The sequence below is a fragment of the Astatotilapia calliptera genome, chromosome 22 (genome assembly GCF_900246225.1).
Source record: "Astatotilapia calliptera chromosome 22, fAstCal1.2, whole genome shotgun sequence".
Taxonomy (NCBI): domain Eukaryota; kingdom Metazoa; phylum Chordata; class Actinopteri; order Cichliformes; family Cichlidae; genus Astatotilapia; species Astatotilapia calliptera.
Genome location: NC_039322.1, coordinates 9,589,909 through 9,617,529, shown reverse-complemented (window position 1 = coordinate 9,617,529; position 27,621 = coordinate 9,589,909). Strand labels below are relative to the sequence as shown.

Here is a 27,621-nt window from a genome sequence, read left to right as displayed (position 1 = left end):
AATAATTTCCTTTTTTTTGGACTCTAAGAGCTGCAGGAACAGAAGGGGTTAAGAGGAGGGAGAGACAAACCCCATGTCCATTACAGAGGCACAACTAACGCACTCTATATTAAAAGTGAAAAATGAAGTAGGTTTGAGGACCGTGCATAGCATCAAGGGCACATCCATAAATGTGATGTGCCATAAATGCATTTCGCTGCCAGTGTCCATCCATGCCTTTATGTGTGTGCAGTGGAACTCATTTGCATGTGTCTGTGTGAACAGGCAGATCGATGTAACTGAGACCCTCCAGCCATAGCTGTAAGCTGGCTGTCTTTGCGAACACGAACATGGTAATTGAGGCATCACACCATTCTCCCTTTGTCTCTATGCAAAACATGAAGAGCTAGTTAATGGTCCAGCAGCGATGAACAATGGAGACCACTTGCAATGAATGCAGTGATGGAAATAAAAGAGTAAGATAACCATTATTATTCACTGTGATGCTGTGCACAAGGGCATGATGCTGCCTTCGTCAAAGCAAGAATTTATTTAAATACTTGTGCTGTGTGTGTGTCAGAGTATGTGTCTACTGAGAATAAGCACCTTGTTGAATTTTATGCTTTTCCTACTACAGTGCTGTTGTCTTCACTTGACTATGTCTGCGAATGTTTGTACATCCATTCCTATATTTTCCTTTAAAAATGTTTGACTGATATCCACCAATGTGTATGACGCTGCTGTGAATGAACAGGACCCAGTTTTTCGCCCAGCTGAATCCATCATTGCCCCGTTTGTCTGGATCTTGAATTGGTCGTGGTGTCTATAACACAGCCCCTCTTTATACACACATACAGAGAGTGTAGCTGTGGAAAAAGCCCACTTTACTTTGTATGGTTGAGAGTGCAGCTTCAGTGAAGATCAGTGTATCCGTGTGTGTGTGTGTGTACGGAGAAAGAAAAGAGGATGAACAAAAGCTATACAGACAAATCTTTGCACAATGTGTTGGAAAATCTCGCTGGACAGACTGAACAGTTGAATTGCAGCCAAATGGAAGAAGAAAAAAACATATGCGTGCATGTGTACTGTGTGGGAATAGATATTTGCCCTCTACTCATGTGCTGCATATATGATTGAGAGTACAGTAAGAGTTGCGAGTCTGTGTGTTACTGTGTAGGCGTATTTGAGGTGAGATGGTAGAATTCAGAGTTGGGCATGAGTCAAAGAGCAAAATGTTTGGAACAAGCAGAAATCCACTCACTCCCTTTGTCTGCTCAGCTGAATAAAACATGTAACTACACGACAAGATATTCAGCTTCCATATCATAAAATCATTTAATGTTTAACAGTCAAGACACTCAAGTCTGGCAAGTTATGTTAATATGTATTCGTCAGTTATTATGATTGCCTACATTGTCTTTAGTAATATATTGCAATGCATGAGCCTGTGGCACCAATGTAGTCATTGCAGGGAAATGTGCAGCAACATCTACTAATCACCTGAGGACTAAAAGTCCAATTAATTACTTAAACACCTATGCTCACAATGCCCCACTTTACAATTTTTTAAAAACATTCCATCATAACAATTATCTTATCTAAATTGCGTCATTAAAAATGACCCAAACTGAACCTAATTGTACCAGACTGCCACTTTAAGCCCAGCTGTACTAAAAGAAAACAGAATATAATAAATAAATAAGTAACAATAATAACTATAATAATTTGAAACAAAAATTGAATTTAATTAAACTGAGCAATATGCAGAAAAAGATTTCCCTGAAGTGTGAAGAGTAATTTGCATTAGCTGTGAGTCATTTTGGTTTAAGGTTAAACGTTAGTTCAGTTCAACAGTTTTTTATCCTTACTGAAAAAGGTAGAGTAATAAAGCTGAACGTTCCACTCTCATTATAAAACAACGTTAAAAAAAGACCCTTTGATTCAGTGTAAACCCAAGAGGTAGAGCGAAATCACTTTGCAAACCATGTGTCTGCCGTTATACAAGTGACACTACCTAAACCTTTCATCTCAGCTGTTTTAAACAGCTCCATTTCTCTATGTGGAAACTAATTAGAGAGCAAAGAACTATGAACTTCGAGCCAAAAAAATGATCAAAGAAGGTTTTGACCCTGCCAACATTTTCCCCCGGGTGCGGACAGCGCCATTATCAAGCTGATGTCTTTATGTTGCATATTAAACGATGGTGAGCGTGGCTGCACAACGCAGAATCACTGTTAATGTATGGTCCTTTTACAGGATCCTCTCTTACAGACAGATTACTATAATCTGGATTAAGATGGAGCTGCATGTGATGGTTAACTTAATATGCAGCCGAGTCTATGATGCGTACGAAGTGTGTAAAAAGATACTAAAATCTGGGAAGGCCTTCACGAACCATAGGGAGTGGCTAGGGACTTAATCTACTGTGTGCATGTTTACATCAGTATATTCATATCTACCTCCTCCAGATGAGCAGTCCAGCTCCCATGGAGAGCAGCATAATGAGGGCAGCCACAGACACGACAACAATGATCACCACCGGATTCTGTTCACTGGACGCCAGTGCCACTGCAAATAACAAAACGTAGTTATTACACATATAAACACACACACACACCTTAACCGAACAACATAAGTAGCAGTTATGAGCCTAGGAAAGAATCACAGGGACATTTGTGCACATGATCTTGCTGACATTCAGCTGAAGAAGAACACGAGCTGAGGACAAATTATGAAGAAATCTTTTTTGCTTTAGTAAACAAGAAGCACTGACATCAACAGAACAGCCTCATCTTTACAGTCACTGAGTAGTTGTTCTAGATGCTGTTTTATACTCTAGTGTATCAGCTGACATACAATTATGCACATTTTCATATTTTAAATATTTCTCATCCATGTTAGTTTCAAATGTTTAGAGCTCGCTGAACTCGTCTGTGTTGCAGTGGGCGCCTGCTACATCCTGTTTTCTTACACTACCTACACCTGGTTCCTCTCATGAACATGTTACTTATCCAAACTGCATTTTAGTTTAAACTACACCTTAAAGCACAGTTAGAGTCAAACATCCAGCCACAAACAATGCAGTAATTTTCAAGCTTTTATTGCAGGTTTAAGGTTGACAGGACGACATGTTGAGATGTGTTTTCCTACAGTTTCTTTCCTTTGTTTTCATTGTTACTTTACCTTCGTGCATGTAATGCATGATTTGGTCAGTTCTTAACTGAGTGGGAAGCACAATTCCAAGCTGTTTAGGCTTAAATGTCAGTGTTGATTAATATTCACCGTCTCCCACACAAAGTTAATTGACAGATAAATGTAATAAGCTGTATGATTTGTTAGTTGGTGATGCAGTATGTGGGGCGATTTTATGAACCCACGAATAACAAAAACAAACTTCTTGAATTGGACAGCCAGCCAAAACCTTTAAGAAGTGTCTTCGTGCACGTCAGCACCGCTTTTAGCCACTCACACATTTGAATCTATTCTACTGTGTCTACTGTGTCAAAACTCTTTTAAGAGGAGAAACTTGTATGAGGCTAAGACAGAAGCTGTTTTAACGCTGTGAGAGGGTGCATGATGGCATGTGCACAGTTCACATCACTCGTGTCAATTTTTCTGCCTTAAGCCTCAGTTATATTTTCCACGTCCACGAGTCCACTCGGGTCTGCTCGGTCTGAGTGACAAAATGTCGTCATAACACGGGAAGCGCGAAGGTCGGTGCAGATGTCTGTGCGCTTGGCTGTTTTTTTGTGACCGCGCAGACTTGTCAGCAGAGAATTGATATTATGGCTTCCCGGTCATCGAGTCTCCAGCTGTCCGTGTCCACAACGGAGTATAATCAAGGCTTTAGACACCTAATGGTGCCGACTGAACTCCTGATCTAATTCGCTGTATTAGAGCTTGGACAATGGTCAGTCATTCTGATACGGAGATTAATTTTTCAGCTAGATGCGATTTTGAGGTCCATGATAAAGTCACAATTGCAAGTGGTCAGATCAGGAGCACAGAGAGTGCTGGAGGTAGGGCCTAAATTTGTATCAAGGAATCACAAAACGTTTCGATCACACATTATAAAAGTTTCTGCAAAAGTAATGCACCCCTCTGGTGCGAAGCAACACCGCTATAATACTATAAATTCTCAACATTCCTCTTCCTGGAGAAATACAATGGTTGAAAAAAATATATTTGTGAAAAGTACAAGGCAAGAAACAAGAAGGATACCAGCCAAACCCTGAGGTGGCATAAGGGACACTATATCAACAGGCGCAAAGAAGAAACATTTCACGGCTTACTGCTAATATCTTGAATCTTCACACATAATCTTAGACACAGTCACATCCCATATCTGTCTCACTAGCAGCACGCCTCATTGTGTGGGCTGGCCAGGTGCCTGCACCGAACGCCTACCCAATCTGCCTGGTCTAAGAGAAGGGAGTGGGGAGAAAGGAGAGAAATCAAGGAGGGGAAGGGGGAGGAGGAATAAAACTGCTACTCACACTCGCCAAGTGTCTGCAGCTCCAGGGGAGTGCTGTACGCCCCGTAATCAATGGGCGGCGGGGACGAGGATGAGGATGAAGAGGAGGATGATGTAGAAGAGGAAGAGGACGTAGAGGAGGAAGATGAGAGCGGGGAAGAAGACAAGGCTGAGGAAGGAGCTGGTGTTGAGAAGGGGCGGATGAGGAAGACATATGTGGTGCCGGGCTTAAGGTTGTTGACACTGATCCGTGTGGCGGCAGTCTTCACAGTAGAATAACTCTGATCCTTTTGTTCCTGCAGAGATCGAAAGAGAAGTGAGAAAGAGGGAGGGAAAAAAAACAACAAAAGAGAGAAACAGGAGAGGAAGAGGTGGAGGAGTTAGACGTGTAGGAGGAATTCATTTGTGAGAGGGATCATTCGTTTCCGAGGCACAGTTTGTAATTCTGGGAGATGTGCAAGACAACTTTGTAACAAAATCAGAGGCTTCGGTAATGTTTCATTTATTGAGACAGTGTTTCAAAGAGTCAGACAGTTTGGCACGTCGAGTTAGGAGTTTTTAACTTGCTTTTAATAAGGGAGCATTACTCATTGCTTTGGGAATAAATTATAAAAATTCCAGAAGGCAGTAACAGTGCGACTCCGTGTAAAGTTTTTAGAAAAACAAATATGGTGCTCATCTGTTGATGAGAATGAGTGACACCTTCTACAATGCAGAAAAATGGGCTGAGTGAGTAACACATTCAAATAATTGCAACACTTGCTTTGTAATATACTTGGTTTTGCATGTTATTTGCAAAACATCTCCATTTAAAACAGCAAGTATAAGAAGTCTGCCATGATTGACACGGATTCTGGTTCCCAAACAATGAATTTTAAAGCTTTTGGCGACTCCTTGACTTTGTGCAGCATCTGCATGAAGTTGATCTGATGGTTTTTATGAAAATGGAATTTTTCCCAAAAGCGTGTGTGTGAAGGTCATTGTAGTCTAAGGAGCTTGGATTTCTTTAAGTTGCTTGAAGACGTTTCACCTCTCATCCGAGAAGCTTCTTCAGTTCAGTTCCATAGGAGGTCCATTGTGCCTCTTTGGGGGACACTCCTATAGGGCTTAAATCTGGGCCTCTCCATGATTTGACCTTAGAACTGAAGAAGCTTCTTGGATGAGAGGTGAAACGTCTTCAAGCAACTTAAAGAAGTCCAGATGCTTTTCTTTCCAAGCTCCTTAGACTTCCCAAAAGCTTCTTATTAAGCTTAATCTTGGTCGGCAGGTCAGATTTTTATATGGAGCTTTTTGAAAAAAAGTAGCAATAAAACATATCACATCATCATCAGCTTTAGCCTAGCTCAGTAGCAAATGTTAGCATGCTACAAAGCCTATCTGAGCGTGATGGGGGAAAAAAAAAATCCCCCAAAGCATCCGTATGTTATGGTATTATTGTGGCATTATGATGTGAATAAAGCAGCCACCGTGCCCACATAGAGAGCTGCTACATCTCTATGTTTTGTTCATTTGTGAACACAGAGGAGGAAATAAAGACAGCAGAAAAGTCAGATGAATGACACACACACACACACACTGAAATAAAAAGAGATTAACTGAGAAACAGAACGGTTGCTGCTGCATAATGAGCGTACCCTGCAGAGTGAGCTAAGCTATGTGACAAGAGCTGACAGGAGAGAACTGAAGAGGAAAATTTTGGGAGTCTATGTAGATCTGAAGCGCGCAACAACAACAGCACTCTGAGCTGACACTTTCCAAAGTCAAGTAATGAATACACCGAATTAATCATCATTAGTCATTAACAGTGTTAATCGTTCTTATTGTCAATAATGTTTTCTAATTATTATTCAAATTACAAGTTTAAATAGTTCAATTTTTAAAATGTTTAACAAATCATTAAATTAAACAAGTGATTTTAAAATATCATTAAACACCATGTGGGCTCAGACGATGACTGTGCACTGTGGTAAAAGAGACAAAGAAAGAAAGAGGCAACATGCTGACTAAACAAAGCTTTTCTTTCTTAAACTTTAATCGGGTTTCTGCATTACCTTTTCATTTCATGGCTGTTTAACAATTTTCCTGTCTTACTGTCAGTTATACTCCTTCTATCACTTAAATTCTCTTTACTCATCTGTTTCCCACATTCTGCTTTTCTTCCCCTACACGCAGTCCCACTAAGCGCTTTTTCATTTCTTTCTATCGCTGTCTTACAAGCATATTTCCAACAAGTCATTTCCCCATCTTCCTCTGTCTCAAATACCCTCTTCACCCCTCTCTTTCTATCTGTTACCACAAAAGCTTTTTATCCCTTCAAAGTACACCACAATATTCCTCTTGTTACCTCTTCTTTACCCCGCATCTTTCCCCACCCACCTCTCTTCTAGATTTGTTCCCGTCTCTCTTTTTTCATATAAAGATCTGGGAGTAGAGCAGCAAGGAGCGGAGCTTTAATAAATATGATGAAGCATAGGGAAGAGAAGAAAATGTGAAAACTGGTGAGAGCTTGCCACAGCCAAACACAAAGACCTGGCATTGCCAGAAAACACAGTGTGTGAAAATAGACAAGTGTGAGTGTGACAGCTGTCATTTTATGTCCACGACAGATTTACTGTAAAGACTAGTCGCAATCTGCTATGCTATGCAAATGAGCGTGACACGGCAGATGAAATTACAGCGTGTGTTCATGAAAGAAAAAAAAATTAATAAAGATATTCATTTATACATTAACTGGGCTATGAATGACTCTGAAAAAATTCTGGAAACAATAAATGGTTGCATTTGAACATATGGCCTTCTGTGATTCTGTAGGGAGTGTTAAAATGTAGCTTTTGTGGGAATAATTTTGACCTCTCAGAGTAGCTCTTTAATGTCCTTTCATCAATACAATGGTACTATTATAGTACATGTGAAAAAGAAAATTAGTAACGAAAATACAAATAAAATCTAGATTAAAAAAAGCACAAGTGAAATGATTTCAGAACTTGGAAAAATCTTAAAACAAAACAAAAATATAGAGTTTTGATATTTGTTGGTTTGGTGTAAATTTTATTACAACTTGCCTGATGAGGCATTGATGGAGGTGATTATTATTGTAATACCTGTACTGATTTTTCATATATACCTCCAGCTCAAACAGCTGAAACAAGAAAATCTCTGAAAACTGAAACTAAACTAGTTTAAAAAACAAAAAGTCAAACATGAAATAATAATAAAAACTAATAAAAAAATATAAGACATGAACATGAAACATAAGCCTGTTAGAGCTGTGTGGTACACGTCTATTATAGTGGCACGGCCTCCCTGTTTATCTGCACTCTGTTCTGTACAGCAGGTTCTGTACTGCTTGTTCTTGCTATTAATATTGATAAACCTGTTATAGAAGTAAATTTGATCTTTAATATCAGCCACGAACATATCTCACTTCATTCTAATGGCAAAGAAAGAACCTCCAGAGTGCTGAACTTTTCCTCCAGTGAGTTGCTGAATGCTATTTATATCAAGCAAACACGAGAGAAATTAAAGTTTACCGCAGCTTTACTGCAGTGAGGAGTGGGTTTAGAAAATTTGGTTGGGCATCAGAAAGTCACCAGAAAACAACGTACTTCTGAGGGACTCCATATGATGCATGTCATTCATTTTGTGAGTTCTTTCCACTGTAGTTGGTACCTTTAAGTCTTTCCTCTCTCTCTTTGCACCGATCTGTGCATATCTAATAGTAATCTTATCTGTCTCAGGCTCTGGAGCTGCATGTTCCTGATCTGCAGTTACTGTCCCAACAAACCTGCAGGGCATTTATTATTATATTGCTTGCCGTGTCCTCTGTGCACGTCTTTCATGTTTGCTTTTCCTTCATCCCACATGGTGAAAGTAGATGGCCCAGAGCATGATTCTGCTGGAGTTTTTCCACTTTCTTCAGTAAAACTTGTGTTTTTTTCCCCCCTCCTCTACAAATAAGACTGAATTCAGCTGATATTTATGATGAAGTAACAGCACATATACCTTTTCATAGTATTTGACTTCATATCCAGTCCGGCTGCTGTTGGGATGAGAGGGCTCTCTCCACACCAAGGTTATGCTCTTCTGTTCGATCTTCTCTGCTCGCAGTTCGCTGATAAGAGATGGTGCTACAGAGGGAAAGGAGGCGAGAAAAAAGAGGAGAAAGCTGAGTTTAGGTATGGTGAAAATACAGTGGCTACAACTATGATGTCTACCTTGACTCAATGAGCAAAGGTTAAAGAAGGAGTACCATCAACTCTCTTAGAGAGAAGAAGCAGGCACTTATATATAGTACACCTGAGTGGATTTCCAGATCAAAAGGAAGAGAGGGAAAATGTCTGCATGAGAGGGCTCATAGGAAAGTCAGGTATAAACTATGAGAGGTAAGAGATTAAATACTGAAGCTAAAACATGTCAAAGCAGGTAGCTGCCCATGAGTAGACGAAGGCTGTCTCCCTCTTTCCGTGTGTGTGTGTGTGTGTGTGTGTGTGTGTGTGTGTGTGTGTGTGTGTGTGTGTGTGTGTGTGAATGAACAGCTCCCAGATCCTGTACATCGGGATTGACAATATATCAATACCAATATGGGCTGAGTGACAAGTCTTTATTGACACAAGACAAACAGACAGAGGCACTCTTAATCTTAACTTTCTATTTCTTCTCCAGGTCTCTTAATTAAACTGACCTCACTTCAGTGTTTTCAGACTGAATCCAGAAAACTGCACTGGAATTTAGCCTGACACATAATTTGGCTCTTATTGATCACGCCAGTGCAATACATGAGGAATGATTCTGTTCAAAGCTCATCCAAATTTAGATGCAGTGCATAATGACAGTTGCTCACAAAGCAAACACTCTCATTACTGATGAAAAACTAGTTCTTTGATTCTGTGTCAACAAATGACAGGCTGCGCATAGTATGATAATCAGCAAACACCACCCACTCTTGCTTAAGTGCTAATTATACGGCTAATTATACCATGTGTAATGAAGTTGCAAAAAGGGTTGCCAGTCAAAAATACTAAGAAAAATTATGCGGTGTATTTAGCTTAAAAGGCCTTTATGTTAGGAAGGAGTGGTGCCATTAAGGCTGGGCGACAGGGTGAAGGAAGTGGCAGAGAAGTTTACGAGGGGGATTTCTAGATTTCATTTACTTAAATGCACATCAATACCTTTAATAGCATTCAAAAATATCCAATTAAGTTCCATATTTTCTGTGGTTTATTTTACTTCCCTTTTGTAGTGCTTGCTCTTTTTTTTAACCTTAATTCATTCCGACAATAGTTACCGATTCAGTTCTTTCCAGGTCCATTTCTTCCTTATCTCCTCCTTGACCTTTAGCCATCAGTTTGTCTTATTGCTCCTTGAAAAAGGCTACACTAATGAATATTTTCTGTCTGTCACTCACACGTGAACACATGAAATACTGCACACATATACACATGCACGACCTCCTCTCAAACAGCAGGATAATAGTCATTTTAGGCAGCAGATCAAAGGCAATCTGTCAGCATTGCTCTCTCTCAGTGTCCACCTCCATCTGTCATTTTTTTATGTCGCTGCTAACACAGGTATAATGCATTCTTCGTGATAACTATGTGACTTTTTGTTTCATGTTGGAAGTAAGGATGTATATCCATATGTGTGTATAGGCTGATGTCAAGTTTGCCAATGGCCACTGCAATCATAGATGCGTTTTATTTTTGCCCAATCAAGCTGAAAGAGGGAAATCCGGGCCATATGGAGACTATTAGTGTGAAAAAAGGATTCAAAAATTGATTTTTTTTTCTTTTTAATACAAAAGAATCATTTACTTGGATTCAGTGATATTAACACTAGTTATCACCAACACACCAAATAAATCCAGACATTCCTCAACAGCCGTCTCAGAAGGATTCTCCACATACGCTGGGCAGACACAATCAGTAACATCAAACTATGGGAAATAACTTGTCAACTCCCAGTAGAGGAAGAAATCAGGAAGAGAAGATGGTGCTGGGTAGGGCACGCTTTACGCACATCGCCAACCAACATCACCAGGCGAGCTCTCAGGTGGATCCCCCAAGGCAAGCGAAAGAGAGGCCACCCAAGAAACTCCTGGAGAGGACACCTCGAGGCAGAAGCAAAAATGATGGGCTACACCTGGACCCACCTAAGAACGGCCCAGGACAGAAATCTCTGGAGATCTACCTTTGGCGGCCCATACCCTGGGAGGTGTGACAGGCAGTAGCAGTAATAGTAGTATCACCAAGACATTAATACTCACTGAACACTGTATTAGTTAAACCTTGCTAGAACATGATAGGAGGATCTTTTGCCTTGAGTACTGCCTTAATTCTTCAAACCATAGTTTGGATTAAACAAAATGCTGAAAACACTCTTCAGAGATTTTGGTCTCTGGTGACATGACAGCATCACATAGATTTGATGCAAATTTGTCAGCCGACTCTCCTTTTCCAACACATCCCAGAAAGCTCTACTGGAAATTTGATGACTGTGGAGGCTATTTAAGTATCGGGAACTCATTGTCATTTTCGGGAAGCAAGCTGGAAATGATTTGATCTTTGTGACATGGTGTTTTCTCCTGGCCTAGCCTCAGCTTCTTCTTGTTCTTCTCTCTTCTGCTGCTTTAAGGTTTGATGTGTTCAGACATGGGTTTAAAGATACTCTTCTGTATATCCTGGATGTAATGTAAAGAACCCTGGTCATTCTCCTCCGACCTCTGACATCAACAAGGCATTTTCACCCAGATAATGGGCGCTTATTGGATATTTTCTCTTTTTCGGGCTACTCTCCATAAACTCTAGAGATGGTTTTATGGAAAAAACCCAGCAGATCAGCATTTTCTAAAATGCTCAGTCCTGCAACAACAGTCCCTTAAATCACCTTCATTCTGATGCTCAACTTCAGCAGGTCACCTTGACCATGTCTTCAGTTGCTGCCATATGTGTAATCAGTTTATTCTAATAAGTATTAAGAGTGAGCAAAGGTTTTAAAAATAGACATACATATTAAGAGCAGTTAGAGATCTTTTGAAAATATCATCATTACTTTGAGTCCTCAAGGTATTCTGAAGGATATTCCTGCATAATGTGAACACGGCACATTGTACAGATGCATACACAGTAGGGGGAGAGTAGTCGTGGAAGCCATAGGCGCTCTAAAAGTTGTTATGATGTTAATGAACACGACACACGAATGTAAATAGACATAAGCAAAGGAAATTATTTGCGGTGATTAATGAATATGCATGGGCATTAATTAAGTGGGAAATAGAATAAAGGATGTAGATGGTATAGTTAGGAGAAAATAAAGGGATTACCTCCACGATAAATGAAAGGACTAGACAAACAAAAATGGAAATAGTAAAGGTATTGGGAGGAAAGAAGAAAGCGAAAACTGTTAGTAACACTTGAAAAGGTATTTAGGTCAAAATTAAATTTTTACCATTAAAAAAATCATTAAGCTTAATGTGTTTAAATTACAGAAAATAATTACCTTCTATGTTTATGTGTTTAAAAACTGCTGAGCTAATGAACACTATTACTTCATTTTTGATACAGATGGCTCACACCTATTTTCTCTATTATTTATTTCCTCTGTTAAAAACATGCACCCTAAATAGATGGAAAATTTATAGGAATCTAAAATACGTAATCCTAATCTTATTAGAGCTCAACTATTTTGAGTGAATGCTTGAACAGACAGTCCCTACTTTCTCAAAGCCTCTGACACTCAAATACAAGAAGAAAGGTAGCTTAACATACTAAAGCAAGAACACAGTGTCAGCCTGCTCTGGAGGCTATTGTTTGCTATTCTTTCCTTCCTTCTATGCTGAATTATGCATAAGACTATTCCCTTCCTCCAAACCGTGGATCACATCACAGCTCAATCTGACACACAATAAACAAGTGTGCACTACAATGCAAAAGTAATACAAAGGTTAAAGTGGTGCTTCCACCTCAGCAAAGAAGCGCTGTAACTTGTTCGCCAGACAAACTAGCATCAAATTCGCCCGTATTTGAAGTGCTTTAGCACATTGGTTGTGCAGACTGTACTATTACTTTTTTTCTGCCCCGCTATCTACCAAATGTTTCTTTGAGAACAGAGTAGGGTTCATCTCTACTTTCAGCAGATTTACACATTTTGAGGTTATATTTTTACAACAACCATAAATACAAAAAAAGTTAGGACGCTCTAAAATGTAAAACAGAATGTACTGAGTTTGGAAATCTCACAAACCCATATTATATTCACATTAGAAGACTGAAAACATATCAAAGGTTTAAACCAAGACATTTTTGCTTGTTTAGTATTTTTGATGGCAGCAAGACGGCTCAAAAAAAGTTGGGATGTGGGCTTCAAAAATTCAGTGGTACTAAACAGAAAGAGCTGGAGTCGAATTTTGCAATTAAATGTGTTAATTGGCAACAGGTCAGTAACAAGCGACAGGCAGAGTTTCTCAGAAGTTAAGATGGGAAGAGATTCACTAATTTGCAACAAACTGTGTCTACAAATTGTGGAATAATTTCAGAATAATGTACCGCAATGTAGAATTGTCAAGATCTTTGAAATGTAATCATCTTCAGTACATAGTATGTATTAAAAACGGACATGAATCTGTTCAGAGGCTCAGGAACAAGAAATAATTGTCTGTGAACACAGTTCACCCTGCTATCACACAAATGCAGGTTGAATCATGCAAAGAAGGCACCACATGTACATATGATCCAGACACACCACCTTCTACTCTGGACCAAAGCTCATTGACAATATGCTGAGGCAAAAGTGTTCTGTGGTGAATTAAACTGAAATTTGTGCATCTTCTGGACTAAAGAATAACATTCACCTTGGTATCGGCACACAGTTCAAAAGCCGGCATCTTTGATAGTATGGGATTTGTTAGTATCTGTGTCACTGGCCGCTTGGATGTCTGGAAAGGTGCTGACAGTGCTGAAAGGTGTGTACAAGTTTTAGAGCAACATATGCTCCCACAAACTAGTCTAGACTTTCACCAACGGAAAACATTTTTCTTAGAATGATACATTTTCTCAGTTGAAACATCTGACGTGTTTTCTGTTGTAAATAAAATATGGGTTCATCAGATTAGGGAAAAAAAGAGCCCCAGCTTTTTTGGAAAAGGTGAAAAAAAGAAAAATGGTACTGCACTACCGGTGTGCTTGATCTAGATGGCCTGAATAGTTCAGTGACTTTTTCTCTCAACTGACCCACTGAGAAGAAAAGCAGTGTGTTCCAGGACATCCTGATTTATAAACTAAGCACTGAGTAATAATATGAAATAAGAAAAAACTAATTGCTGCTTTTTGCCTTTCAGCATCACGTAGAGGAATGAGTAACACACTTTACTGCTGATTTTAGCATGACTCCAAAAATATAAAACATGACAAATCCAACATAGCGTCACATCATATTTTCAGAGGACTTTCATCCTTGCTCCCTGCGGCTTGCAACCTGGCTCCTGGGCAAAAAGCTGGTTGTGCTGGTTCTCTGTGCATTTATCATTTGCAAGGATTAAACAAAACATGAGCTCTAATTAATTAAAAAGGGGAACAAATTAATCAGAACAAGAGCATAAATTAATCAAAATGTGAAAAACGAATGAATCAAAATGTGTGCGCACATTTATTATGCACAAGATAGCATTTTGTGTACTCAATATAGTAAACTATAGCCTCAGAAGATTTTCTTTTCAGTGTCTACTGACAGGCTTAGAAGATTTAGCCATTTATGAAGGCAAGTAGATGTGAAAATACTGTCCATTCTCCACTTCAACACACACTCAGCACACACGAGCATATGGGAGGGAATAGTGACTGCGTTTGGCTTTGTGTTTTAAAAGAAAAAATCGGTGCAGACTTCTCTTTGAAATGTGTTTTTGACACACATTTACACAACTACACTCACATAAAAACATATACAACTGCATGATGATTTTCAAAAGCAATATAGAAGAGGTGATGGCTATGCAATAGAAGTGCACGCCAGACATTTCCAGTCCCTGATCTTGCAGCAGAAATCGCACGGCAGACATGCTCATAGGTGCCCATCACAAAGATAAATGGCTTCTGATAAGGTCCTGTATGAATGCCTTGCAGTACATATACCAATCACTAACACAAGTATAGGTCTGTAGACTCTAAAAGGGACACTGTGAATTTTATAAAAGTGATGCATGTACAAGTATAGTAGGTATATTTTGTGACAAAATAGTAACCAGGCTACAATTAATACAACTTTGTTATCATATCAAATCAGGTTGTGGCTCTCTGTCAGTCATTTTAAATAAGAAAGACTCTCAGCAGGGAACTTTAAATACTGGAAGTTCTTAGAAAGTTGCTGGATCATCAGGAGCTTGTGAATGTCCTGGACATGCAACACATGGAAAGGAGAGCTGATACAGCCACACTACATGCCCCAGTGTGAGCAGCAGTGATCCTCTTGGGGAATCTAGAAAACTCCACCTGTTGATGTTGGTTTGACTAACATTCAGACTGGAAGGTAGCAACTATTTGCTCTTCCTGCCACATGCAAGCGTGCGTGACAGAATTCTACGTATAAATATTATGGACACATATCTGTCATGCAGTCCATGGCTTTAGGGTAGAGAATGGAGAGTGTCAGGTTTGGTGGTGTATGAAGCAGTTGGGATGAGAACTAACATCTCCAAATCAGAGGCCATAGTTCTCAGCTAGAAAAGGACGGAGTATCCACTCAGGGTCAAGAACGAATTGCTGCCCCAAGTGGAAGCAGGAGAGGGGAGCGGGAGACTGACAGACAGATTGGTGCAGCACGTACCATAACAGGGATGCTGTACCAGTCTACTGTGGTGAGGAAAGAGCTGGGCGTGAAAGTGAAGCTGTCAGTTTACAAGGTTGATCTACATTCCTACCCTCACCTATGGTTATGAGCTGTGAGTAGTGACCAAAGAAATGAGATTGCAGATACAAGTGGCAGAAATTAGATTCCCCTCAAGGGCATCTGGGCTCAGCCTTCAAGACAGAATGAGAAGCTCAGCCATTTGGGAGGGGCTGAGAGTAGAAGTACTACTACTCCACATCAAAAGAAACCGACTGAGGTGGTTTGGGCATGTGACTAGAATGCGTTCAAGGTGAGATGTTTTGGACACATCCTAGGAGGCTGTGTATTTAATTCAAAGGGACTCTGATTGGTTTAATCTTCTAAATACCACAAATGTTTATTTGAAATAACTGAAAACTAAGTGATAACAGAGTCAAAGAACAGCAAATAAGCTGACAAGTAATCACATGGATTGTGCTTGTGGATCACATACAATTGGCAAGAACACAACCGATTTATATTTTACAAAATATTTAGAGTAATTGTAATTTTTTTTAAAAATAATGTGTGTTTTTCTTTAGATGACTAATGAAATAACTAATGGTGATTTTAAAAGAAATGTAGTTTGCAAATATTTATTTATTTATGATTGCTTCTTAAGGTCAATCGATCTTGGGATCACCAGAGACTCCAGTTGTTAGTCCATGTATGTTAAATATGTTGGCGCTGAAACTAAACTCTTAAATCAATATATGTAAAGTGGAGGTTCTGACCCTGGTATCATTATTTAAGTTCAAAAACTGTTGAATTTAAAATACTGAATGTTTACACTACTATAAACAGGAACAGGACATGGTATCTTAGATTTGTTTCTTGGTTTGGTCTCTGATTTGCCAAATACCAGCAGAGCAGTTAATCTCCTAATACCCGAACTCTTCCGCTGCATGAATTCTTAATTTCTCTTTGCTATTTTTTTTACCTGATTTTTGTTTCTGATAAAAATGCGATTCAAATATGAGAACATTCATTTAAAATTTCGATAGAACAGTGGCAGCATAACGTCCTTGTAAGTGGATATCAGCCACTTGTAGAGCAAAATTTAGTATTTTAGTCTAGACAACCCAAAATGTGATGTCCACATATGTGGACGGCAGGTCCTAGGAGGCTGTGTTTTACATTGTATGTACAGTTAAATGATTCTCACAAGTAAATCTTTTTTATTAGGATGGACTTAATACGTTGTATCAAATGATCTTTCAGCATTTTGCTCCTTAGATGAGTTAAATACAGAAGTGCAGGAAGCGATAACTTACTTTTAGAATTGTGTGGGGTTAAAGAACTGAAAAGGCTTTAACAAAAACCCAGGTTCTCATAAGTTCATCTTCAGATCCACTCAAGAGCCACTGCTTTCATTGCAGAGACTCTGGAGGTTACATGGCAGCTCTGTCCTCTCTGTGGCAAGTAGATGTGTGAATAGACTTTGGCAAGAAATGGCACCCACTGCTGTAGGCTCTTGCATCCAGGTGTACGGAGGCAGCTGAGGTGCAACTGGCATCTCCTTTTTGTTATCAAAGGAGACAGGCGGAGGAGCTTCTCTCCCCAGGGGGGACAGCACAAACAGGGCCGAACATCTCGGAGTCATTCTTACTTTTTACTTCTTCCTCACATCTGTGGATCCTCTCCCTGGGAATTCTCTCTTGCAGTCTCTCCATCTCCTTATCTCCTTTTCCCCAACACAGCCATGTCTCCGTCTTTGTTCTTAGGGGAATCTGTTGTTCCCTCCAGGTTTGTGCCTCCGCTGAGATGGCATCCATTTTCAGAAGGTGATTTGATTGTTCTACTTCTCACTAACTTGTGCTACCCCATGTGTCAACGCATATTAAAGACAGTGAATGATTGCATGCGAATCTATAATGAAAAGATATGCACAATGGTAGAAAATGTGTAAAAGTTGTAGACAGGAGTGATTGAGAGAGCCGTATCTGTCACGCATGCGCTTGGTAAAAGGGTCAAGAGGATGCAACAGTGATGATCCCTCTGGGCATAGCACCACTTACTTCTGCCTGGAGTTAAAGGGATAGTGCAACAATGAGCCTGACAGCAGAGGACTGGGAAGCAAGCGCCACTCTCTGGGATGGAAAAATGGAGCCAACACATAAGTGCCAAAAGCTCCTGTTTCTTAAATGGCCTTTTGAGCTTGGCTTCAAAAGCAAATCAGTCCCTGTAGACCAGTATGTTAAAAAGCCCAACTTTACAGGAAAAATAAACATGTTTACATGTCTGGTCTCCTGCAACTTGTCTCCTGGCTCACCAATCACTGCCTAATTTGTTTTATTTGCCACTTGGACACCTAATCCCAAATTGCAAACACAATTATTCTGCCCAGTGCATCATAAGAGTGAAGAAGAGCAAGTGTGGAACAGGAGAAAAGGAAAGATGAAGATTAATAGTAAGACCCTGCTTCAGAGCAGGGTGAGGAGATGCAGTCAGACACAGCTATTATCTGCAGTGTTTTTTATTCATATCAGTACAGGAAGAAAAGAGGAGCAGAGGTGTTTGGAGGGAATGAGTCTTGTCTAGGTGTAACGCACACACACAGACACACAAACCTGGCTGTGAGTGGGAGGAATGGTGCAGGGACGGCACCTGGATGAAGCACATTTTCATCTCAGCTACTAAATTATACGTTGCAAGGACACAAATCCACACACCTTGGTGGATAGCTGTGTGGATTTGTGTCTAAATTTGTGTCTGTGTAGGAGACCAGCATTTGTGTGCGCAACACCGGAGAGAGTCTTAGGGCTGGCCTGATTGAATGTGTCAGTCAGTAGGTGGTTGGGTGAGAGACAGACCAGAAGAGCCAGCGAGACACAGAGGCTTTTCTGTATGACATATTCAAAAAGGCTCGATCAACATAATCCAGCTGTGCCAAAACACCATACCCTGAAAATAGGCTACCAATAAACTAGTGAATTTTTTTTCCTGCACATACATGTGATCAAATCTGGAAAAGAAAACACCCTTAACCTGTTTACATTGCCTTTGCATAGCGTACAAATCTGGCATGAGACGCCCTCACCGGGGGAGAGAGGCTGGGGCCAACTTCTTTAAACTGCTTTTGACAGCTGCACACTGACTGATTCTGAACACTCTCCGGGCCCAGCATGCTTTAGCCTAAAGGCTGAGGCATGGTCTGATCATGACATGTCCGTTAAGCCAGACAGCCTCTGCCCGAAGCCTCCACCAAATAAAAAACACAGGCCGCGCACAAACCCTCGCAAAAACACAAACATACAGATAGAGTGGCTGACCCAAGACTGCTGCAGGAGGTTGGCTAAGAAGGTAAATAAAGCTCTATCTGCCTTGACAGACTTGAATAAAGGGGCAGTGCGTATACACACACAAACGCTGCATCTTTACAGCCTCCATCCTTTAGCATGACACAGCAATCCGAGCATAGTCTAACTTCTTTGATGACAGGATCTGATTTGGAGTGTGATGATATTTGGATCTTTTGGATCTTCTTAAATGCAAAAATAACAGATGATGTACTACAGGTTGTTATAGAAGGTTGTTGTAAGCAGCATTTTCCAATTGTAGTTCATCTGGGAGCCAGTTTTAACTGGACAGCGGGGGAGAAAAAACTAGGATGACACAAACTTGCATCGACAAATGAATACAGATATTTTGAAAGTGTGCTTAAGTGCAGCTCTTGACTAAGAGCTGATATTACTTGAGGACTGTGAGACAGACAGCAGCTATAATGTAAAGAGTAATATAACCTATAATAAAGAGTAAAACATGAGATCTTTTTAAGATGTATGACAAAAGCTGCAAAAATACATCCACAGTCTTCCATTTGAAATGTAGTCTTTTATTAAGTTAATAGTTTAATTATGATCAAGTGATCATGGCTGTGGATGTTTTTCCCCTTCTTTCATCCTGTTTATCCCCCTTCATGAAAAAACTTCCAAACAAGCATTCACACAAACACAAAACCGTGTCTTGAAAATTAAGGGATGGATTGACATACTAAGCATTTGGCGCATTGTTAAACCTCTGCTGGATAAACTGTACTGTAACCCCTCCCCCTGGAATTTTATACATGAAATTGTATAAAAAGATGCACGGCGAATGAGAAAAGAGGTGTCTGTGTGCGTGCAATGTTGGTCTGATGAGCTGAACTGTCTGTCACCCACCTACCGCTGTATCAGAGAGGAGTGTACTGTCATTCAGAAAGACAGCTGCATCTCCACACAACTTGCTCTCTCTCTATTTCGCACAGCAGGACGCAGCCGCCTTCCCCTCTCCTCCAGCGACTAACCCCACAAGAAACCCAGACGGCGCGCACACACAAACGCCGCCACGCTCTCCACAGAGGCACGATAAAGACGTCACAGAGTATTAGAGAAAGTGAGACATGAAAAGCATTTTGGAAGTTTGAACTTTTTCTCTCTAGTCTGCTTGCAACCTTAAGCGTTTTCACCTGTCTACCCTCTCCCGGCAGGGGTTTCGACAAAAGATGTGCATCAAAGATAGGCTTCATGATAATATGATTATGAGGAATACGCTGTGTCTTCGTGTCATCAGCTATCTCCGAGCTTTGCTTTCATTCATACGCATTCCTCTACAATTCCCTGAACAACAAGGAACAGCCTGTAAATCCACATACAGAGTACACACACTGAACACTGAGAGTGCCTCTTCATAGACTCCAATTATAAGCCAAGAGGTAGGCAATTAAAATTCCCATCACAGGGTGACAAAGCGTCTTAAGTGGCTGGGCTATAGTCCTGAAAAGTAGCTTGATGACTCTATTCATTTGGTGCCTGCTGAAGCCTCACCTTCCCATCACTTCTAATTAAGGAGGCAGAAAGGATCCAAATGCCTTCATGCAAAGGGCTGAAGGGGGGAGAAGGCTGAGAAGTGTGAAAGTGAAAAAATAAAAACGGCAATTGGAAACTAAATGACAAAGAAACAATGTTTCATACCTTGGTATTTGAAGTGTCTCTTTCGTTCACTGAGTGAATGGAAAAAACAATATTCAACCCCCCCCTCCCATTATAATGCAAGAAAAGTCTGATCCCAAGTTAATTCAGACTTAAACTTTAGTTCAAGTCTTCAAACGCAAACATGTGTACCATAGTTTTTTAAGGTACCCATTTGATTCAGAGAATCAGAGACAACCCCACCCTCAATTAGCTTCCATTCGTTTTTTTTATCTTTCTGCCATAGTAGGCAATGTGAATAAGTACATTACCCAAGTACTGCATGTAACCTTCTTGTACTTCATTTAAAAACATTTTTCTATTTCCTTCTACAACCCTGCTTTAATTTTAAAGGAAAAATATTACATTACTTTATTTCATTTATCTGAAAGTTTAAGTGACTTTTCATTTCAATATTTAATAGTCGTTTTGTAATAAGTTATGTCTCCTGTATATTTGGCTTGCACCCCCATAAGCAATATTTGGTTGGGCTCCCTTTTCTCATATTATGATTTTATTAGTTTTTCTTATATACATATATTATGGATATTTTGTGTAGGAATTGCAGCAAATTTGAACTTCTTTCATAAGTATTGCAAGGTCTCCATCACACTTTTTTCAGTTTGTGTGGCCTTCAGTTTTAAACATTTTATTCTTCTGCTATGCACCCTGTGCTACTTTACTTGCTTTAAGTCATCTTTCATGCTTTATGCTTCCTAACTTTTATCTCAAAACCATCTCACCCTAACGCTTGTCCACACACAACTTTAAAAATGTATTAAGCAGTTTTGATATGTACGTCTTTAAAAATATGGTTTCAGATCGTTGTTTCTTCTTTTAAGTCTTCTCGCTTTTGCTCTTCACCCCTGCTCCCTTTTCTCCACATCCAGGCGTTCTCCTCACAATGCCACACCGCTCTCTTCTCTATCCCTCTACTTCTATATTCATTCCCCTCTCCTCTCCTCCCTTTATGCATCCATCTCTAAGGCCTATGTATCTCCGCGGGGACCAGCCATCTCAAAGCACGGCCAGTAATCCTCTCAGGATATTGAAATGCCAATCCTTCCTCCCTGACCTGCACCTCCACCCCATCTCTACAGCTACCCTGCATCCCTGTCTTCTTCCCTGCCTTAGCTAAAGGGCTTTGGATGTATCACTGGGGGCCACACACACACACACACACACACACACACACACACACACACACACACACACACACACACACACACACACATATATTGAACAATTCTGAAGCAAGATATCTTTTTTTAAGAAAAGAAATGAAGCATGGACCAATGTACAGAAATTATGTCATGCAAGCACAGCAAAGTATGGCCATAGACACATGGTCTGGTGCACTCTTTCGCTTATATATGCACCCCTAATCCACCTCGATATGGCGCCCCATGAGCCTTAGGGAAAATTGATCTCCCGTTTACCCAGCTCATGTCCCATCCCCTCCAGTTTCTATCCCCTACTCTTCCTTTTCCCTATTATCCATCCTTGACACGCCATGCAAAACTCCCCTTTCCCCCTGGTGGCCTGGAGAGTCCTGATAAAACCCCATCTGCATGGGAGGATGTGCATGTGCAAGCATCCAGTTCAACTGCATATTTTCAAAGAATTCAATTTGTATGTCGTTTTTTGTAAGGTTTAAAGACCGACAGTCTCTAAACTGCTGTTTCTAATGATTTGCATAAGATTCTGATTTTCCAATGAAAGCGGGCGAGGGAGAGAGAAGCTTGTGTTTGCATTTTATAGATGAAAATTGCCCCCTGGTGTATCTTGCATGTGCGGCTGGGGCGGCGGGTTAACATGGTATAGTATCCAGCAGCACTTTCTCTCAGCAGCTCGGTTCAGATTGTGCCCTTAAGTTGTCAGGCTTTCTCCACCCTCAGCTGCCAGTCAAAAAATGCCACCCACTGCTAACAAGCTTACTCTGCACCGAAAAACAAATATGGCGCAATCAGGAAAGGTGGGAGAAAATAGTCCTAAGAGAGAGAAGAAGAGAGATGGGGGAAAAGAGGGCAGTGGTGATCATGTCAGGACAGGTGATGAAAAAGGAGAAGATAGCGGAAAGAGTGGCAGTGAGTAGGAGAGAAATTACCATCTAAGAATAGTGAGCTTATGGGGAGAGCAGGGAAGGATGTGGGGAGGGAAATGAGGGAGGAAATAGAGGGTAAAAAAAGAAGAGATCGGTTTACAAAGGAAGGGAGGAGGTTAAGAAAAAGAACAAAGTAATAAAGAGATGATGAGGTGGCTAGAGAAAAAAAAAGGCCAGAGTGTGAGTCTGCTGATATGTGCTAGCTTTGTTCCAAATCCCTACTGCAGTATTTATAAAGGTCAGCGAGTTTTGATATGTAAAGTCTCGGTGGGGAGGTGCACACACAGGTGCGGACACAAAGCTAAGGTCCATACAGAAATGCTTTTTGCAATTCTGGAGCTGACCTGGCTTTACAGAACTTCAGACGGTATCCCGCAGATACATAAAAATCAGATGAACAACAAAATGAAAACCGGACTTATCATGCAGCGACAATAAGACCAAGTGAACCATTATTGAATTTGTTTGCAGGCTTTGTATGTCAAGTTTTAATATTGCGTCATTTTAATGATCACTTCCGCTTCTATCTGATAAAACTGAGCAGATCCTTCATTGACCTTGAGGTAAACCTCTCCCAGAGGACTTTCAACGGAGGGTAGCTCTCCTAGAAAATGCAGGAATTATTCTGTGGCACATTTCACACACTTTTTTTTTTCTTCCATCTGTCTCACAGACAGTATTAAACACCACACACTAAATGTCAGCCGAAATCCTCCCTGTCACAGAAAGTCTTCTAAAACCCCTGCAAAACACTCTCTCCTAACCCTTGTCCAATCCTCCTGGACGACACGGTTAGCCGCACAACTCATACCTTAATACCTCGTAATAACCAGAAATCAGTGCCATGGTAACTGCTGACAAGACAGACAGACAGAGGAGATAAAAGTGAGAAAGGTTTAAAGAAATGTGACAATGAGGAAAAAAATGCTCACCATAGGTTTGTACTTCTGATAGAGTATCCCAAACCCTGGAGTTCGGGATTTTACGCAGGAAGCTGAAGAAGGCCAAGTTGTCACTTGCTAGTCACGTTCACAGATTTTAGCTGTCTGAGGGATTTTTTTGGTGGGTGTGGTTTAATTTGAGGGATCAACAGCTCTGCGCTGCTTATAACTTCTTTAATTTTCATTTACTAACCGATTTGCTTTTCCAGCCACATGTGGGCATTGGCGAAGTTTATCAGCTGTCATCGCAATAACTGGATAAAAACATGAGCAGATGTTTCCAGCAAACAAACTCAAAGAGACAGTATGCTGCCTCACCGCTATACCTCTTCAAATTAGACTTGTTACCTGTAAGAAAAGTCAACATCTGGCAAACGTGTGCAGATATTTTTCCACAGGATTTGGTGGAACATGGAGAACGACTTCACTTCAGTGACAATAATAATGAGAAAAATATAGGGTTTTTGAGCTCCCGCTTTGTGGGGAATAAATAATTTAAACCACTAGGTGGTACTTGAGCAATTACTCTTATGTCAATGCAGTGGTAGTTTAGGGACCTGATAAAGCTGCCAACTTGGCACCTATAGAGGTTTTCTGGCACTGATAGGAAACTCTAAGCCAGTATTGCCCAACCACTGTGCCACAGCACATATAGGTGTGCCGTGAGAAATGATCAGGCGTGCAGTGGAAGATTATCTGCTTTTTTTTTTTTTTGTATTTATACGTAACACCTCAAAGGCCGGTCCGTCAAATTATTGTTGGACATAAACCTGTCCGTGGCGCAAAAAAGGTTGGGTTGCTCTAAGCGACTGGTGTGAGTAAGGTGCAGAACAATTACATTCTCTTCCACTAGAGGGCAGTACAACTACCTGCTCTAATGAAATTGGTTGCCAACTGCCAGTAAAACAGAAGACGACGAAGAAGAAATTACATAATAGTCATGCCGTGAGACGACGCAGCGCGTAATAGCAACAGATAAATATTTGAAAAGAAAAAGTAGTCAATCTGACCTGGGTCCTAGAGAAAATTCCAACCCAGATTAAGGCCCTAGCATGAATAGTGGTTGGGACAAACCAAATCAACTCCACTGTGCCTGGTGCGCAGGGAAAAATTATCAATATGCTTTTTGTGACATTTTTGTTTGGTGGTGTGCCATGTGATTTTTCTAATGTGAAATATGTTTTGTGGCTCCAACGGTTGGTAAACACTGATCTAAGCTAATCCCAATACATGAAGATGCGATCATATAGAATCTCGTCCGGGTTGGGGAGGCCCTAAAATCCTGTCAGGCCCCGAGAAAACTGTTTCCAGGAGTGGAACATTAGGACTACAATGTCCACTCTTCTGCCAAGATAACTGGCTCCAGGAGCAGAGTAACAACTTCATGGATGGAGAAATCAGGTAAACACAGACTGAACAATGGATTTAGATTTATAGGGAACCTAAAATGTGATGTCTAGATTGTTCTGTGTCTGCTAGATTTCTTTTCTGAATGAGTCTGAGCTTGTCTGACCCTTAATGCTGAAGCATTGTTCAACTATAAAGTGAAAATGAGAAAACAGTAGAATGCAAGCTTCACTAAATACAAATTTTTCCCAAGCTCCCAAATCAAGTAAGTGATGTCAGTGCTTTGTTCTCATACACATAACTGTGCTTCAGCCCATCACTTGTGTTATATACAAGTTTAAGCTGGTCCAAAAAAGAAGATCCTGAGAAACACATTTGTTTTTAAACACTCAACATAAATCTCCTTAAGTTCCTAGGACCTGGCATCCACATATGTGGACATCACATTTTGGGTTGTCTAGACCAAAATACTAAATTTTGAGCTACAAGGGCCTGATATCCACTTACGAGGACATCACACTGCCACTGTTCTATCGAAATTTTTTAACAAATGTCCTCATATGTGGATCTCATTTTTCTCAGAAACAAATATCAGGTAAAAAAACCCCCCAAAATTCATTGTTTTTACATTCATCAGGTCCCAACATGCCCAAATATCATACAGAAATTAAAAATGCATGCCATGGAAGAGTTTGGGTCTTAGGAGGTTAAATATACTCTCTTTTTTATTCTTAGATGCATGCCTCAGTCAAAAACCACACTTTCAATATAACAACTATCCAAAAGTTTAACCCACTTTCCCACGATAAAGTCTTACAGTATATATCCTGAACTTAATACCTGGAAATTCATAGCAAGTCCTGCAGCCTTCACAGATGCTGCACAGCATTCATCATTCAGCCCATTTCTCTAAGCTACTTTCCAATTAATGGCAAAAGCACATTCTGCCATTCTCACTCTCATTGTTTCTCCATCAGATAGTTTGTTGTACAGCACCTTTCATTCCATCTTCCACCTATGTTTCATTTGCATCATTATGTTCATCATTCATATTTCCTTCAGCTTTCGCAAACAAAGATCTCAAACATTTTCAAAGATATGCGCGGCGGTATAACATGCACAGTCATGTGTACGTTTGTTTACAAAAGAATGTTTGTCAGCATTCAAGCCAGAAAGTAGGCTTGTACATCTTTAGTGTGTGTATGTGTGTGTTTTGGTCTTTTCACACTTGAGCTCCTCCAAATAGTGAGTGCTATTGCGGTGCTGGGTGACAAGGCTACTTGGTAAAGTGCTTTTCAAGCCTCTGGCTAATGGCCTGCTGAAAACTTCTGCTGATGAAAATGAGATCTCCCCTACCAATGAGAATTTCTGCCCTGTCTGCAGCAACAGACATATTGTCAGTATAAGGGTGTATGATTGAAGTTTGTGCTTTTTTCAAAGAATACACAGAAATTCAAATCACTACAGAATACACATTGCTTCTGAATGCCATGTCAGTAAATCTGCATTTTGCTGTAGGCAAAGGTCACAGTGGGTTTTACAGAGTACAAAGTGCACATAAATATGATCTGTGTGTATGTCTTTTTTTGTTGTGTGCAGAAGTAAAAGCGGATTGTGGTGATATCATAAAAAATGCATGCGTTATTTCCAAGCAAAACATTCAAACGTTTCAAATAGGGGTCAAAATAATTTTTTAGAGGATTTTCTTATGTCGAAAATATGAATAAAGTAGTAGAATTTGTCTGACCAGATGAAATGATGACATAAACTTTGTAAAACCACTAGAAATTCAGTCAAAATCAAGTGGAGTTAAAAAGTGTTCAAAACTGGAAACGCATGTAGTGCAAGTTTATTTAAAGTTCATCTATTTTTCACACATAATGTTGCCTGATGTCAGACGTGTCCTTGTTGGTCCCTACTGAGTACAAATGCAATATCTTTTAAAAGGTGCATTCTTTGTCGTTTGTTTTTTGGTTTCGGAGTGTGCCACGTTTAAGTGCAATTTAAATGTTTTCCATTTACATGTTTGTGTTTGTTTTTGAAGGTTGAAATGGAACTTACCAGGCAGGCTTGTTGACACGTTGACTTGTGTGTAGAACCTCTTGTTGGGCAGCAGCTCTGACACTCCATTCAAGGCTTCTACAGTAAATGTGTAATTGGTGTTGGGAAGAAGATTGACCACAGTCACAGTTCTTTCTGTCAGGCCAACCTGCTGAGGCACAAATCCAACGCTAGCCCCACATGGCTCACACTGCCTCCCGATGCACTTCCGGCATCCCACACTGTAGGTCAAATCCACCCTGCCCCCTGTGTCGGACGGAGCAGCCCAGTCCAAGATCAGCGTGGACTGCTTCAGAGTATAGGTCAAGTCTCTGGGAGGGGATGGGGGACCTATGAAAGAAAAAAAAAAGATAATTATTTAGATTTATTAGTTATCACAGGTCGCTCATGAGCAGTTTGTAAGAAAATACAATGCGTGCTCAATTTGAATGAACTGTCATGCAATTTGATATACAACAGTCCAGAGGCTTTATGGTGGGTATAGAAGCATTTATACCAACAATATCATTATAATCAAGCGCCAGTGTTGGAAGGTTACTTTTACCTTTTGCCTTCATATTAAATAAATTTTTGAACAATAATTTTGATTTTAATGATGTGATATGATGTGATATGAACCATTTTACATAAATAGGTGAGGGAAAATCTGAGGTACTTGTTGTGAAATATTAGTGTATGTAGCATTATTATTATACTTTGACAGTTTGAAAATATATTTTAAGAAGATGTATTGGACTGAGACGGAGGAGGGATTATTGCTCATATAGGAAGGAAAATATTTGGGGTAAGGCTCAGGATTTGATTTAAAAAAAAAGAATAGAATAACATTCCCTTTTGTCTGAAAGATTAGCGTTTTTTTCCATTATGTACTGGTGTCATCTGCTGTGTGAAACAGACCCTCCCTTTACTCTT

The 27,621-nt window shown here is 40.2% G+C and overlaps 1 protein-coding gene across 2 annotated transcripts in view; it reads right to left on the bottom strand.

Annotated features, from left to right (window-relative positions):
• The window catches only part of epha10 (EPH receptor A10), a 185,083-nt gene that overhangs the window by 23,312 nt on the left and 134,150 nt on the right, over positions 1-27,621 (bottom strand). For both annotated transcript variants that reach the window (XM_026156065.1, XM_026156066.1), the window contains exons 5-8: positions 26,710-27,039; positions 8,456-8,580; positions 4,476-4,749; positions 2,439-2,547 (exon numbers count right to left, since the gene is read on the bottom strand). In XM_026156065.1, coding sequence (XP_026011850.1) covers positions 2,439-2,547; positions 4,476-4,749; positions 8,456-8,580; positions 26,710-27,039 — 838 coding nt within the window. The remainder of the gene's footprint in view (positions 1-2,438; positions 2,548-4,475; positions 4,750-8,455; positions 8,581-26,709; positions 27,040-27,621) is intronic.